Source organism: Zophobas morio, unplaced genomic scaffold (genome assembly GCF_036711695.1).
Source record: "Zophobas morio isolate AGI-343-1 ecotype UQ-CSIRO unplaced genomic scaffold, CSIRO_AGI_Zmor_V1 ptg000012l, whole genome shotgun sequence".
In the NCBI taxonomy this organism is placed as follows: Eukaryota; Metazoa; Arthropoda; class Insecta; order Coleoptera; family Tenebrionidae; genus Zophobas; species Zophobas morio.
In genome coordinates, this window is record NW_026972117.1 from 25,363,916 (window position 1) to 25,382,297 (window position 18,382).

The 18,382-nt window shown below is 30.8% G+C and overlaps 1 protein-coding gene across 6 annotated transcripts in view; it reads left to right on the plus strand.

Annotated features, from left to right (window-relative positions):
- Window positions 1–18,382, plus strand: part of LOC135128100 (uncharacterized) — a 58,730-nt gene that overhangs the window by 6,843 nt on the left and 33,505 nt on the right. For 5 of the 6 annotated variants that reach the window (XM_064054940.1, XM_064054942.1, XM_064054938.1 and 2 more), the window contains exons 2-3: window positions 6,131–6,706; window positions 16,924–17,019. In XM_064054940.1, coding sequence (XP_063911010.1) covers window positions 6,176–6,706; window positions 16,924–17,019 — 627 coding nt within the window. In that variant the 5' untranslated portion in view covers window positions 6,131–6,175. Of the gene's footprint in view, window positions 1–6,075; window positions 6,707–16,923; window positions 17,020–18,382 lie in introns of those variants that run through there. The other variant, XM_064054939.1, reaches the window with a different exon arrangement.

An 18,382-nucleotide genomic window follows, 5' to 3' on the forward strand; every position in this document is an offset into this window, starting at 1 on the left:
AGTTACTTACCAGATTTCTAATATTGGTATACAAAATTAAATGGAAAGGGAATAAGCAAATCTGAATATCTGTTTGCTAAAAAGATATATAAATATTTTAAATTTGAAAAGTTTATTGATTATCATAATCTATATTTAAAAATAGATACAGTTCTCTTGCAAGACGTGTGGGTCAACTTTAGAAGAACGTGTTTTAAAAATTATCGATTGGATCCAGTTTATTATATATCTGCTCCTCACTTGTCAAATTCGGATTCTTTAAAAATTACTGGTCAAAAATTAGAATTACTAACTAAAAAAAAATTATATGAGTTGTTTGAACTTGGAATACGAGCAGGACAATCAATGATTCCACAGAGATATGCGTTAGCTAAATAATTGGTACTTTTATGATGAAAAATTGGGTAAAACAGTTAAACCATCAAAAGAAGAAGCAGAACGTAAAGGAATATATAACAGTAAGAAACATTTGAGTTATATAATGTACCTGGTACCTGGATTGTAATAATTTGTACGGAAAGGCCTTAAGCGAACCACTTCCTATTGGTGCTTTTAAATATAAAAATGAAAATGATTTCAAATCGAAAAAAGCTATCTTCTTATCAAAAAGAATTAATTTCAGTGAAAATTGGAAATAACCTAACAGATACTAAACTCATAAGAAACCAAAAGAAAATTATATAATTGAATGGATGTTGCAAGAATGTATAAAACAAGAAGTTATTTTGAAAAAAATAAAAAAATAATTTCATTTAAACAAAGAGCTTGGTTGAAAACATATATTGATTTAAATACTAAATTGAGACAAGCAGCTACAAACGAATTTGAAAAAACTGAACAACTCTGTATATGGAAAAAACAAATGGAAAATGTAAGAAATAGATGTCAAGTATCATTATTTAATAAATATGAACAATTTGAAAGATGCAAAGAGTTTGAAAGCAGAAATGTAATAGATAAGGAAAACGTATTAATTAAACAAACCAATGTATGGTGGCTTTGTTGTACTGGAATTGTCAAAATTAATAATGATCAAGTTCTATTACAACTATTTGAAACCAAAGTATGGAAAGAAAATTAAATTATAAATGACTGATACAGATTCGTTTCTCGTTTATATTAAAACTGAAGATACATATCAAGATGTAAAAAATAATATTGAATAATAAAAAAGAGGTCTGTGAAATTAATAACATGTGCAACACAGCAACACTGGCTGTCAACGGTCAATATCAATCAATCGTTCGGCGAGTGGGGTGTCCGGTTCCGGTCTGCCCTGTCATTTGCATTTGCCTTTTATTTCTCGAAGGTAGTCTGTGTTCTCGAAGCAGTCGGAGTTCGAGTCATAGATTAGAGATTAGATAGTTACATTTGTTAGCACAAGAACCCCTGTGGGCCCTACCGTTTAGGGCTCTAATGGGATACAATTTTCGAGCGACTCAAGCAAATGAGTATTGCAAGCAGTTTATTAATCGTCACTATTTTTAACAATAATTTAATAATAATTTTTAGGTTATATGATTTTATGAAAAACCTTAATGTCTAATATTAATAAAGTAACTAGACATTAATATCACAATTTTTTAATTATGTATGTTCCTACCTACTTATTAAAAAATTTTTTCATTTTCTACAAATATGTTTAATAGTTCATGAATGAACAGATAAGTACTCAGCGGTTCCATTTGGGACCTCTGCCATCGACAACTTTAGTAGTCTAATAATATGTGTAACTTTTTAACTCAGATCATTATGCCTAGTTTTCTTAGTCATTTTCCTATTTTCTATGCCTTTTTTTTATAACAAAAACCACAGATTCAGTTGTTACGTCTGGCTCATATTTTTTAAGATATCTTTACAACAGTTTTCTTTATTTTTAGCATAAAAATCTGGCTCACATTCTTAAAAAGGCCATAAAAAATAGGGCATTTTACATAAAAAAATTGATGTTTCAATAGATAAAATGGGTACAGGTCATTTTCTCAATTTTTTGTGTTTTTGAAAAGACCTCAATGGGTTTCAATGACTAAAACTTGAAAATCGACTCATTTTTCTAAAAAATTAATGTTTTTAGGAAACTCCGAGTTAGAAGAAAGGGGTTAAAAATAAGGGTAAAAAAGTCAAATTCAACATTGTATTTGATGTTTTGGTAGAAATACCGGTGTTTGTTGAAAAAAAAAATGCATAGAAAATAGGAAAATGAGCAAATGACTAAGAAAACTAGGCAAAATAATCTGAGTTAAAAAGTTACACATATTATACTACTAAACTTTGATACTACTGATCAATTAGAAAAAAGTGAAACATATTTTCGCAATAAAAATGAGCCACACTAAGGAATTTTTATTTAAGGAGATGTTGGAATAAGCGAACCCTGCAATACATTAAGCAATAATTTAAACTCTAATCGCTAAAAAATCAGAAAAAGTGAGTGGTAAATTATTAAAAGAGAAAAATCGTTAAATTTAACCAACCATAGAATTAAGTCGTTGTTAATAAATAATGTTGCGGAAAGTAAATCTGCGACTGAAATATGATATTATGCTTGTCCTGCAAACTTAATTAAATTTTTTATTGTTACATATACTTAATTAGCAACTCGTCACTGTAAACGTTGGTAAAAATAGAGTACACGGCATAAGTAAAGAATTTTTCGATATAAACTGACTGTAAAATTTAAAACATAAAAATGGTTGGTTCGTACAAACTTTCGCTCCTACAAGCCCGTGCACCGACAATAAAATTTATATTCGGATGTAGATGAGTTGATTTTTTAAAATACTATATTGACTATTAACTATGACTTGCGTTGATAAAATAAGAGTTAAATTTTTTCTTTACTTTACCCGGATTGTTTGGTAAGATGATGGAAAATACATACTGATACATTTTTGATTTATAATATCTATCCATGAGTAATCTGTGTGTACGACACAAGGAAAACAAACTAAAACGCATTACGATTAATTTTTTTTTGTAGTACATGTTTGATTTGGGATTAACATGATTAGTGATTACAAACTGTATCCTAGTTTTATCATGGTTATGTACATTTGGAAGTGGTAAAAAATACCTGCCATTCGTCACCATAATGTATGAAATCTTGTGTCAACTTTCTGAGAATGTTGATAGCGGCATAAACGTTAAAGGCCATTTGAAAGGTATAGTAATCAAGATGATAACTAAAATTTTTATTACCATCAGCACAGTCTGTACAAAGCCGTAATACAGACTTAAAACGTTACGCAAAGAACAGCGGAACCATAAAATATCTGTTGTGGTTAGTTATAGTGTCTAATTAATAATTATTGACTCTAATGGTTCCAGTTGCCTTTATGCAGAGGAAGTAAACCTGTTATTTTAGTTTTTGTGTCGCATACCCAGCCTGAAGATTTTACAAGAAAAACACAAAACTCTAAAAAACTTGATCCTTAGTTTGCGCATTTTATATTTTCATGAGAAGTCAAATCACTTCATCAGGATGAATTAGTAATTTCCCTGAAACAGAAGAAGTAGTGCTAGTAGTTTATGGGAAAAATTGTTAATGATTTTTTCTTAATATGTATATTACTTATTTTGTTATGTATATTAAAATGTATATTTATGTGTCTAGAAGCAAACTGAGCAAATCTAACACAGTCAGTTCATTACATAATATTTCCGTTTAAAAAGTTAATGTAAAGTTATTTAGACGAGACTTTCTCGTAAATTATAAAAGCAGATTTTGCAAATTTTCTTTTTTATGTGGTGATGCGTTTATATTAAAATAAAAAATAATTTTGGGAAAATTATATCACAAATTTTTGATTAGTGGAATTTTATCACAGCTATTACTTACTTTTTTTATTGATCAAATCTCAAGAACGGAACCGTGTCGGAATTGACATACGTGTCCTTGCTGAAATAGTGGTAATCGAAATATTTTCAAATCGGAAAACTCACTAGAAATACATATATTCATATTTTTGGAGCAGTTCTTAATCTGTTTCCTATCATAGGTAGAGTAGAAGTCTACTGCAAACCAAATAGAAACAAATTAACATAGTGTGTTTTCGTAACATAATGCCTTCGAATCGCAAACAGTGGCGGAATATGTGTGACTTTAATCATATATTAATATGATACATTGATAAATTCAGAAAAACAAGCCCTACAAAAATCTCTAAAAATATATAGTAAAAAGTTTGGTGTTGTAGACAAACACAAAAAATAGGGTGCCAAAACACATTTATAGGATGTAATTTGGCTTCTTGCACTCTTATTACTGGCATCTTCTATATTTGTTTTAATATAAAGAGGTTATATATAAAAGTTCGCAAAATCTTTTTTTTTTCCTAAACAAGCGGGATTTGTTGGAATATAGTTCAGGGGCGATAAAAGTTCTTTCGAAATAACCTTCCACCAATTTTTTTAAGTAGTCGTTTCCGAAAAGCTTTTAATACATTATGTTATGTAGGTGCATATATGCTTAAAAATGATGGGTCACTCATTCTGTTTTGTGATTAAGAAACTGTATTTAATTTAATTTGAAAAAATATGTATCAAAATATATTTTTTTTAGAATGGCCCTATTTTAATAGGCAAATGATACGCCACTGATCAAAATGTAAGTAACAAATTGTGATGAGTGATGTCAAAAAATTGGTTGAAGATTATTTGGACAGAACTTCCCTCGTTCTTGAAGTACAGTACAAGAAACCCAAATTTTCGAAAAATTATATGATTTGATTTTGCGATTTTATTTATTTTATATAATAACCCTTATAAGTTAAAATAATGTTAAGACGCTTGCTAAACATTGATAAAGCGTAAATATAGAGTCATAATATTTAGCAAATTTCAGAGAGGATTTATTCGGTAAAATTTTGAGATGAAGTCATTTTTTTTTTGGGAGAGGATAAACGAATAAATTTTGATTAACAATTTACTATGATTACGATAACATTAAAACGTTAGCAAGATTTCAGAGCATTCGGCGTTGCGGTATCAAGCTTAAATTGCAAAATTTTGTTTTTTTTTTTACAAAAATCTGGATGTTCAGGGTGACAACACAGATTCATACACCACAAGTGCAGGAGTATCTTATTTTGTAAAATTTAAAAAAATTACTATTGTAAATTTTCGAGGTGACGTCATCCCATTGTTGGTGGGAATGTTCAACCAACTCTTGGTTAGCGTTTTACCATGTAGATGATATTCCTAGTATGTATATATAGTAGATATAAAATTTGACAACAATCGGTCCGGAGTTACGGCGGAGATTATCTGCCTAATAAAAATCGAACAGACAACAGACAGACAAACAGAAATGGGAGATCACTTTTTTCGTACACTAGAGGTTGTTATGAAATGTCGAGAAAACAGAAAAGTGGAGATTCGTTAGCTTACTCTCACGAAATACTAAAGAAAAATTTTAAATTGTCAATTTAAATGTAGATGCAACGGAGTTTTAGTAACAGATTGTGTCGAAATACTTTTGAATAGTGCACAGGTGAAGTGTATTTAAATGTGACCGTTACAAAGATACATAAACAATACTTTTCTTTCATATGCTGAGCTTGAGTATACTTATTATCTATTATATCATTAGTATGTTGATATATTTCAAGTTTTGAGTTAAATTTTTCACACTGAAATAGATTCAAAAGTTTATTTATAATTAATCAAGAGTTATGACTGTCATTTCCGATTAATCATACTAAAGCGTAAATGATACTGCAGTTTCTAAAGAATAACTAGCAGAGCTTTAGTGCCTATTCAAAAATATCCTCGTTATAATTTCACTCCGTATGTTATTATCTTGCATAACGTTATTTCACAATAAAGACTTGCGCGTTTAGATTCTCGGTACCTTTCCTTTCCCTTGTAACCTTATTGATCCGCCAAACCGAAAAAGAGTTACCGTTTTCGGAAAAAAGGTTAATGTCCACGAGTGAAAGCACACATGACAACCATTTGAGTCATCTGTGCAATGCAGGACAAGTAAATACGAGCCCATACGTGCATAGCTAAAAACTGGAGCAGAGTTATATTTATAAGTATAGATCTGGGAGAGCTTATTTTTAGTGTATTCGCGTCTCGACCACTCGAAAGAGGAAAATGCAGAACTGACTGAACCCAACGTTTACAGGTTGAATGGGAAAAGGAGTAGTGCGAGTGGAACTATGGCTGTGACATGGGCGATTTAGCGGAAGCCGTTGAAGACCTTATCTGCACATTCGACGGAACAGGTGATACTACCATGGATACCTTAGCAATGTTCGTCTTCGGCTGGATCCTCGCCGCTTTGTTCGTGCTGTGGCTGGGGAAGATCATCTACGCTAGATTTATAGCGAAATCGAACGAAACGAAAACGAAAGTCGAACCGGTCAAAGCTGCTGAAGTTAGTGTTGATACGGTTGATACGAAAGCTGTGAAGAAGACTGTTGTTAGTGCCCCGAAGAGCGGGGGTGGCGGCAAAGGCGGCGGCGGTTACGTCCCTCCGACGCCGCCGGTGCGGAAGAGGCTGACGAGGCAGAGTCCCACGCCCGAGGTCAGGAAAGTCAAATACGTGCCTGCACCCCAGTGTACAGGACCGGACAACGTTTGTGTTTTGTGGGTTAATGACGTGTTCCAGTGGTTGTACAATGATCTGGTCATCGTCAACGAACTCCTCTCCGTGTGGCTCCAATCCATGAACGAGCACAGCAAGAAGACTGTTGAAGAGGTGAGTGACCAATTAAGATTTTTGTTTCACTTTTTAATTGTGTGGCCATGTGGTTGGAAATGTTTTTGTACGAAAGTGTTGGCTGCAGTAGAGTGATGTTTCTAGTTTTACAAGTTGTAAGAATTGGCTATCATTTTGACAAGAGCCGGCTCAGCATATTTACATACAGGGTAATTGCCTTGGGCAGACAGATCGATTAACTCGATACTCATATGTTGTTCAACGTACAGTCTACAATATTTGTGGTAGTTAATTAATTTTACATCTCATAGTTTAAAAGAGAAACGTTAGAACAGGAGGTAATTTGAAATGTTTATAAAAATAGATATAAATTTCGTTTTCAAAATTATGTAAAAAAATTTCATCATCTGCTACCAGAAATTACTTAAGTGTGTTCCGATGTTGGAACTTTTGCTTTCTTGCTTTTAAAACCTATTGATTTTCGCTACAAAAATCCTTTGAGTTGTATATATGTTGAAATGTCAACACTTAAGTTGCTTCAGATGATGTTCCACAGGCGTTCCATGTCAAAACGACGAAAGAAACTGGCGTTTTCTTGTAAATTCCTTGACATTATTTAATACTAGGCAGAGTTAAGATTAAAACTTTGTGTAAATGAAAGTGCAACTGCACAATTTTGAAATTCTTTAAACGTAATTGTTTTCAGCTTGACGGGAGAAACTTAATTTAATACATTACAAATTACCTAGTACTCTTAACTTTTAGCATCAGAAATATTGAACTACAACAATATTTTTTTCTTGTCTGTCGAAAATTTAAATTATGATGAAAATGGAATCAGTAATAGAGAGTCTATGGCCAGCTCGCAGTCCAGATTTAACGCCTCTTAGATTTTTTTGTGGTGAAACAGATAAACTATTATATATAAAAATTTAATTAAGAATGTTTGTACCCATTTAACGTGTGATACTCTATTAAACGTGACAAGTTGTGAATAAATAAGTTTTGTGTCGAGGACAGTTCGAATATATGCTTTAAATGATCTCTTTTTCTATGACTTTTAATAGTTGTCAAGTGACAGTTCTTTGCTTCACTCAAGTCATTTTTTTAATATACATTTATTAATTTATTTTTTTATAACTCAAAATGAAATAAACACTTACATAATTGTAAGTAGTCATAATTTAATGATTAATAATCAATAATCAATATCAATTTATATAAGTTTAAGTCGCGGCGCCGACGCCAAATATGCTTCGTATTCGCAGTGTACTAAATTAAGCTTCCCCTTTCAAGCTAAAAGAAATGGAATTTACAGAATTTCAACATTTCTTTCAGTTTTTAAGATATATAAGGCTGTGGGATTTTATTTGGGGCAGCCTGCATATAGTGCTCTATAGTGAGCCGTCCCCCCCTCTCTAACTAACTTTGGAACCCTTGCAGGTAGAGCTTTGAAGTTCAAAACATGTGGATGAGAATTTTTTTTAGCTTTTTACAAAGTATCTACCATATGATCAACAAAAGGTCCTCTGGTAAGCTTTGAAATTTAATATTAAAAAATTATTCCACGTGTTCCTTTTCGATTTGACAGTTACGGTCAAGTAACTGTCAAATATCTGCAATGCCAATATCATTGTTATAAGTTTCATGGGTTACTAGAGAACTTTTTATGCGATATATATTTATTTTACAATCACATTTTGAACATAATAAAGGTCGTCCTATTAACATACCGATTTTGTCAAGCGGTAAAATATTGTTTATTTTCTTTCCTTGAGTCAATGTTTTCTTTTCAAACTTTTGTGTCATGTACCGAATGAAATAAGTTCAAAAGATGGCTCACTCGACCCTCTACATTTTAAATTTTGTACCTATTCTTTATTTCTTTTATTTATTTATGGCTGTAAAAATTCTAAATAAAGTTGGCAGTACATCAAGTATAGTAATTTTGAAATTATGAAATTCTTTGTTGACCTTGTCAGAAACACGTGTCAGTCAGTGGCGTAATCTTCGTCGTTTTAAATTTGCTTCTTTTACTAATTTTTACAATAAAAACATGCCGTTTAGTCGTTGTCATCACGAACTTCTTTCTTTGTTTCTTTTTAATCATAACCTTAAATTGATAAAATTGATATCTAGTTGCTTTTCACTTCCTGGGGGTAAGTTAATAGGCTCCATTGGATGAATCGCTGCTTTCAAATTTTTTCGACGTTAGAGTACGAAATTCCGTTTCCGCTCGTCTGTCTGTCTGTTGTCTGGGTCAGTTTTTATTATTCCGCAACCACTGCATCAATTGTTGTCAAATTTTATATGTGTGTTAGAAATATCGTGTAGATGTAAAATACTAACTAAAAATTGTTGAAACATCTCCACCACCAGTCGGGTGACGTCATCTCCAAGATTTGCAGTAGTATTGTAAGATCACTTAAATATATAGGTACTAATAAAATTTTACGAACTGCTTGGGCCAACACAGGAAATTCTGTAGGCACGCGCCATGACTTACAATTTTACAAGGATCGTAATGCGAAAAGCCGATTCTACATTAGTAACCAAATAATCCTAATGATGTCATAAAATTTTATTCCCATTTAAAGTAATCTTAGTATGAAACTTATTGAAATTTTTACCCCCCCAAAAAAAATTACGTCATCTCGAAATTTTGCTAAATAAATTCAATCTAAAATACGCAAAATATTATGACACCTTACTTATGGTTTATCAATGGATTCATAGTTTTTAATATTTATTTACCAAATCAAGAATAGGTCACCGTATTTTCCCCCCAATGTGAGTAAACAGTACTGTTATTATTAGTGCTACACTGCACCAATTCATACTGATACGTGATAAAATGTTGATGATATCATCACAAAATTTTGTTACGGGAACTCACTTGAAACTTTCGCATATCATAACAGTCCACTCATATCTTTATTTTGTATTATAGGGTTAATCATTAAAAAAATTAAATTTATCATTTTTCTAAGAAGCCGTATTTGTTTGACTGTACTTTATGGGCGAGGGAAGTTCACTTTGACGGTGATCATCCTCAATTGATTTTCTTATCCACATGTTTAAATTTTAAAATTGTACCTGCAGCGATGCCAAAATTATAGAGAAGGGGGGGGGTGACCTGAAAACAACACTGTATATTTTATATAGCGTTAAATTTCGTTGAAATTTTACAACACAAGCATGTAATAAGTTCAGTATTGGAGATGTATACATAATGATATTTTTATAGCTTGTTAGTTATTATTAACGATATAATTTTTTATATGCACATTTAAGAAATAAAAGTGAAAAAATTGAAACTGTAACCTGAACATCGTTTAAAGAATTAACCATCACGATTTCTTAAACCTTCTTTAAAGCGAATTTTTATTTTTTTAAATATGTTTACTCTTAAATGAGTTGTGTTCTTTATGGTTATATTGATTTTTAAAACTAATGAGTCTGGTGTCGTTGCTAATTTTTGAACATTCATTCTGATGCTACACATAATTCTAAAAATAACGTAAAAACTCTTTTGTTAAAACTGGAATAAACTTTTGTCTTTTGGCATTGACGATTCGATGTCGGAATCGGAATTCATAATTTAATAATTATCTAGAAACACAGTATTGAACGCTTCCGAATAGTTTCACTGTAAACGTAACATGGTATTTGGTAGCGATATGTGGTTGCAGAGCACAGTATACAGGGTAAACACATTTACATTACAGGATATATTGCGTTATTAATTTGTTTAATTATTATGTTTGCATAAATTAAACTGAAACTGAGTTTATTAGGTGAAATTTACATAAAATTATATGCAATTTTTTTCGTAAGTTTCCAAGTTTTAAGTTCGTACATTTTCACTTATAAAAATAAAAACAATTCTTTTATTTAGAGTAAAAAGGGAGAAAATGTCATTTTTTTATTTTAAGGACTAGAAGAAAAGTGTGGAAGAAGTATAAAATAAACCTGTATACATAAAAAATAAAAATTACCGAAACCCTGACAGAAGTAAAATGTTTTTTAAGAACAACTAAGTTTCTTTATTTATTTAAAAATATATAAAAGGAGTTCGGTTACTATTCACCAAAAAGTAGTAATTTTGTCAAGATCAACTTAAAATGTTCAGCTTTGTTTTTATAAGGTAACTTGTCTGAAACAGTATTTAATTCCATCGAAAGTTCTTTTAATTACTTTTTTGTTTTTGTTTAGAACTGCTTTCATATTTTTTAGCCACTTTGTATACAAGAGTATTATATGTAATTGTATTAATGTATGCAAATTCAGGTGCCGTCCAACCTACGCACGTTAATAAATAAATCATGAATAAATCAGGACAGTATAAAAACCAGTTTCTTTAAAATTCAGTGTATTTTCACGAATGTTTGTCATTTCTGATCAGGAAACACGATTATTTAAACTTTTAGTAGCACATAATCAAGAATACGAGCCTATACGGAATTATACTTAATGAGCAATTTTTTTAGTGACAATAACCTACGAGTTGGAGGCATAACTAGACCAATTAGCTTAATATAAACATATATTTCTACGAATGGAATAAGTCGATTAATGCCCTTTTGAAGACACATGTTTATTTTTACTGATTCCTTAAAAATCTCATAAATAGTATGTACACCAGTCTTAAAATAATGAAAACAGTTTTACACAGTTGTTTATTGAACTAAAGTTGATATAAAATATGATTTTGGTTAGCTTCAAGTTAAACTTATTTCTTAAATAGTTATTCGTACCGCGTGAATTTGACAAGAATTAAAACTTGTTTTTTCGGTCGGTGCTAATATATAATACTCCATTAAAAATAAATTTTATTTGATCATTGTTAATACTATGGTGAAAAACAATAAAATATAGATTAGTTTAAATTAAAGAAAATAAGTTACGTATTAATGATAATAATTAATTACCAAATGGCGTTTATCTTTAAATGTGATAGGTATATCGGGTTTTTTTGCTTACGAATACGATTACATCCAAATGTCAAAAACCTATAAAAAGCCATTTCGAAACATAGTGTGATTAAAATAGTTTAAGTCTAGAACAAAAGGCTCTGTAATAATAAGATTTTGAGTGAAATTAACTATGCTTCAAATTGCCTTAGAATTGCATGAAGTTACTCATATTCAAATCGTTAAAACTTACCAAACTGTGTAAAACTTGCCAAATAAATCATAACTGGAAAAAGATGAATCCTTAGTTTATTTTTAAATTTAAAAAGCAAATTTGTTTGTCCCAATATGTGCAAACGTGTTATACCTACAATATAAAAAACTGTGCCATAATTTATTTTAGTGTTAATAAATTTTTCTTAATTTTTTGCGTGTGTGTATTTTCATTTGATGCATTTTTCCGGTGTGCGCCGGTTTTATCCATGAAAAAAATCAGCGCTTGATAAAACTACATTTTTGCACTAGTTGCATAATTTTGCCTATAAATAGCGAGGACGATGAAACACCCACCTGTGTCTGCTCAGCTGAAACTAAACAAAAGGTGGACTATAGTTTTGTTTGGTATTGAAAGCTTACCTCATCGCTTACGTCATCGTTGTGTTACACTCCTTCTAATTTTACATCTGTTTGGCACGAAATTCATTTTTCATGGTTTACCCTTCATCTAATAATTTATACTTTCAAATTTATTCAAGATGAACGTGGCTTCGAATAGATACACTTTAATATGTGTGATGGTCATTTTATATACAACTTCATGATTTTTGAAGTTTTATTATTAACATTAATGATTGATAATATTAATATGTATTGTGTTCTGATTTACAAAATAAATTTACACTTAAAATAATATACAATACAAAAATACATAAAAAAATTGTAGTGCATATTTTCAAGAAGAACTGACTTTAAAAAAATGTACAGCAGCAACTACAAAATTAGAAGTAGAATCATTGATGTGACAGTATTGGATGAGTGCAAGACTTCTGAAACCTACTGATGCATCAATAAATTAAACCCAATAGATTTGATACTTGTTGCTTAAAATATTTAATTTTGTTGCTTAATGTATTTTGAGTAAATAGGCCGTAAGTGTGGCACTCCCAAAAATAACCACGTCAAACCTTCTGGATTGCAGATTATTTCTCCTTAGAACCTGCGGAACTCATAACGTGTGTCCTTTACTAAAATCTATAAAAGGAGACAGCTTTTGTACTTTATTGATCCTTCTGCGTATCTTCTGCGAAACAGGAACAGAATAGAAAATAAGACTGGTCTTCCTTTATGAACGAATGGCAAAAACAGTATGAAATTGAGCATCCACTACACGATTAATATGTTATTGAAAAATTGATACGATTTTGCTTTTGCTTTAAATAAGAGTTGTTTCAATATGTTTGAAAGATTGATATTTATTTATTTTTGTATAAAAACAGCAAAACTCTTAATGCACAATTTTCATAGGGCTAATAACAATTTTACGCTGAAGTACTAAAAATGCTCAATTGGTACTTATCTCAATAATGAAAACAGCTTAACTTTCTAAATGAACATTAAAGACTCGTAAACCGTTGTTTTATGTGATGTGAGCTTAAGAACTTTCTACGATACGAGTATTTTGGATGAATTTTTAGGTTCCTAAATTACCAATAATGTATAGTTCCATTATTCCAGAACTGGTTGGAAATAAACTGTAGCGCGCTTCTAATGTTTTGCAGACACATTTTCCAATATTTACGTGAATCTGAAAACTGTGTTTGGCCCTGGTAGCAGGGCGTGATATCACACGGTGTAGGAATAGAGTTTAGTGTTGCATGCTATTGTTTAATCTATGTTTTCATGTAGAATTATGTAACTTCGTGTTAAAATTCTTGTAGTCCACCAGTCTAATATGTTGATTAGAAAAATTCTCATATTTTGTAAAAGTCGACACAGACATTATCGAGTAGGTATATTGACTTTTCAAGGTATAAATTATTCTTAAGTTGAAATGAGTCTAATACCCCTACTAAATATAAGTCAGACAAATTTGCTTTCATTATTTGGATATTATAGCGTCCGGTACATATTTACTTCCGTGGAACGACCCCGGATGAATATTTGTTTAAAAAACGTAACATTATATGTTGATAACATTGTCATGGTTAGGTGCCTCAATAATAATATCTATTAATTAAAGATCTCTGCGAGATAGCTCGCGTTGTGGTTGAAGCGAACTTAATTTCTTCTAATTTCTTAATTAAATGAAAAAAAATTATGCAACGAATGCAACAATGGTGCTTTTAACCACAGCTGGTAATTTTTGTTGGTGTGGTGATGATAAGTTGCACCTTCGAGGACACAATGCATTTAATAATATGTACATGCATAATAGGTGTGTTTCTTCATCATATGCCAGAACCAATTTATTTCGATGTGTTATTGGTATGCTACTGGTGTGCTATTAAATAATAACAATGGTACGTCTGATTCACATTTTTGTTAATCTATTAGTAATCTTTTAAAAATATGGAAGTTTGTCATTATTACTGTGCTATTTTTTTACAGTGCAATTCAAATTCAACTTACTGAATTTTTAAGGTAATGTTTACAAGCGTGACCGCAGTGGACAAATATGTCTCAATTACGGAATTAATCATCCAACAATGAAATGCAAGCTGCTGTTTAAATAATATCGGTGCTTTTAGTTTAATTGACCTTAAATGTACTGTAATCTTTCCCACCAACGCAACATACTTTCATTTATTCTCGTTAAGTAATCTAAATGCGTGTTTTTAAAAGTAAGAATATATAATTCATAATTAATTAAGTTGTATATGTAACTAACGACTAGTTCAGAAGCCAAAACTATAAACAGATTAAATAGTAGAACACGTATTAACTCTTTACATTGTTATCAAATTATGTTGTCGATAACTTCTGTTCGATGGCTTAATTTAGTTTTCGCTTAATCCACCTTAAATCATTAACATGGCAATTTCCACGCCTCTTGAGCACAATCAGTATAAGATCTCAAGGTCTCTTTTCAATAGATCGATCTCTTGGTAGGGATAAATAATAATAATTAATTAGTCCTACGATTTTCACCTAGACATATACGAAAAATATTCAAGCAAACACATTAACAAAGGATGTTTTTGTCTTATTACATATTATCAAGAATATCGTCTTCTTAGCGTTTTCATTCATTCCAAAACTTGACCTAGTGACTACTGACTAGTGTCATTGTTTAATGTTCAATGTGTGATGATGCTCAGGTTGTACATTTGTTGCGATTTAATAAACATTTACATAAATACGCTACTACTATCGGTACGCATTTTCTCACCACAAAGGTTAATTGATTTACTTATTGAACTTGAAAACCTTTTTGGTAGAGAAACGATTTAAACTGACAAAGTATTCATGATTTAAATGTTTCCGTTACTTTTAATAAATAAGTATGAAGTAATTCATAGTGCCGGGGTGCCACCTTTTTAAATATTTTTTTCTGAATTTTGTGTATTACTTCATCGTTTTTGCTCCCACATCTCTTTCATAATTTTTTTCATTTACTCATTCAACGTTTCTGATCGTAAAATCCTGAAGTTGATTTCTTGTAAAATAAAAACCGATATTAACAAATTTAGATTCTTACGACACTTTGTTTACGCAATCCATTTTCAGATCATCAATGTCTGGCCATTCGAGTACCATTAACAACTCAGAGTCAATCTAAATGTGTTCTTGTTTATCAATAAACTGAGAAAGTTGGAAATATTTCATATTATAGTGTGCTATATTTTTAATGACATACTCATTAACAGCAGCAATTATGGATAATATGGCGGCTTATTTGAATTCTTGAGTCTTATAAAAAAAACACTAACTGGTTTATGATAACCAGTTTTGATAAAATTATGAATATAAATTTAATTAATTATAATTCAGTTTTGTTGTTTAAACAAAAAAAATTGTAGTGTCTTGTATGACATTCCTAGGCTAACTTTATTGTATCTTCTAAATGAGATTTACCCATTGAAATTCTAGTACAAATGGATGCATGCCAAGTTTTTTATAATATTTATTAACAAATAATAATAATTATTTATACTTCGCATTAACGTTTAACATACTTTAAATTAATTACAACCGGTTCTGCAATGTTTGGAATGCGCGGCAAAACTTGTCTGTTCAACACCTTAAGAGCAAATTCTGACTTTTATATGCGTTAATAACGATGACATCAGATTTAACCTCAATCAGTAAAATGTATTTTTTAATGCACTCCTTTTATGGCATGGTATTTTTGCAAGCTAATTAAACTACACCAGCTGCGCACGAAATGGAACAAATGTCATAACTCCTATCTCCAAGAGCGAAAGCATCTCAGGTGCATACATATATGGATATGGATAATTTATTCATCCCCTCCAGAATCCCCACGACGTCATCTCAAATTATTGTCAAGTAATCTTAAATGTGGCTGAACAACCTGTACTTTAAACACCAACACTATAAAAAAAAATTTGACCATCAAATTATACGATTTATTTGGGAAATTATTGCAATACTTGTTCAAAATATGGCTTAGGGATTGATTAAAATTATTAAATCCATTTTTGGGAAAGAAGCTCTGGCTACATAACTTTGTCCTTTTAATAGATTGTTTCTGTGCTGAATGATTAAAAAGTGGAAAAATGCAAGTATCAAACATTGAATGTGTGTTGCGTTAATTTCACGTGATGTACCTAGAGTATACAAACCATCTTGAAATACCTATCTAAATATTATGACAACAAAGATCTTTTCAATTTCAACTGCAATAGAAATGTGGTTACATTGAAAAAAAATCATTGCTTAATTTCCATCTTTATAAAAAAGTCTACCCACAATTCAAAAAAAAATATATGCATTATGAGGATCTGCTAAATTCAACAGCAGATTTAGTTGAACTGATATTACAAAACTAACCTAAATTAAATATATACACAGAGGAGTAGAATATAAAAATAATACGAAAAAGTTTACAGTTTGAACTTGGCTGTTTGCTGATATTGTTTCTGGGGCAGCTACCTAGACAGTTTTATGTAACATTTAGTAGAACAGATGAAACTTTGCCAAAATATTTTCTTGGCATTTCTATTGTTCACTCTAACTGCATGGCCAAACTGAAATATGTAAACATTTCCTAACTGCTCGATCTCATTAGTCGGTAGTAAGTTACTAAAAAAGCGTAAAATAATTGTTAAAACTGATAATTAAAATTTGTAGCGTTTGTCTAAATATTTTGTTTTATTTCAGCAAGGAGTCGGAGTGGAGTTCGTTCGCATCTTACCCGAGACACATCCTCCAGTTCTATCGAATATTTTTGCCGAGAACGATTCGAAAGATGATGTGGTAAGTAAACATACCTTTTTATAGCTTCATGACATCACATCACCATTTCTCGATCGCAATTACATCAACGACATTTAAAACTATGACGAAAGCAATCAATGTTACTAATCTGTTTCCGTCGAGGGATTAAGGTCGCCTATGTTAAATATCTTTGGCAGCTGTGATGTAATGTAATTTACCAACCATTAATAAGAGATTTCATTGCTCGGCCGGCAAAGTTGAAGCGGCAAAGGTTAATCGAGTTGAAGAAAAAAATGTGGAACGTTACAAGATGATTATTTCGTTTTGCAGAAATGAGTTCGAGGAAAAATAAGTTGCAACTAATGTCATTGACGGTAATAGTCCATCATTATTTACGCATATTAGACAATTCTGTTTACCAGTTAGTCTACTTTTTTACTAAACTATTATGCTGCCAATACCTAGAGGGTGTTTCACCTCAATTGATCGGTCAAATTATTTCTATGCTATCTATTACCTGTAAAAAAAATAATTACGCAATAAAAATGTATTAAAAAAAACTTTTTAGGAACTCACAACTTAGTTATATTATATGTACTTCCGGTTTCGCCGGAAATAAATAACTTTCCGTAAATAGACTTTGTAGATTCTCTATCTATACTAAATATTTCATTTAACTTCTGTACAGGTACAATCTAGTTTTAAATTAGTTTGATTGCTTAAGTGAGATAATACATTCTTAGGTACTTTCGTTTTTTTATATGGGATTCGCTTAATAAATTTTCTTCGTGTGAAAGTGTTGTGCATAGTTAAAATGATACACATAACTACTTGACCATTCTGAATAAGGTAACAATTTGAACTTTCCTTTTTTAATTTATTACAATACATATGTAGTTGTAATCTTCAAGATACATTTATTTATGTTTAATACGGGCTGCTGTTAAACATTGTATTTATACATAGTTATTTACTCACCATTCTTTAATGGCTACAGTGATATTTTCTTGTTACTCAGCTGAAATATATAATAATTTTAAAGCTGGACTTTATTATTAGAGAAATATTCATTACCAAAATCACTGAAGTAGATACATGTGTTTGACTTCGGTTATGATACTTTTTTAAAGAAATCACCATTTTTTGTGTAAAAATGATAGTAAAAAATCTATTAATTTAAAATAAGACTAATTTGTGTATACTTGTTTCATTTGGGATGTAGCTCATCAAAGTTTATGATAATATTGAGCCCTTGACGATGAGGTGGAGATGCGGTAAATCTTTGTTAGCTGATCCAGTTGCAGTTACATTGTCTCTGGAATCTACTTGATTGTTAATCCAGGATCAGCCTCTTGTAACATGGATTAAAAATACCTTTGGACGCATGTACTTTTTGCTTATT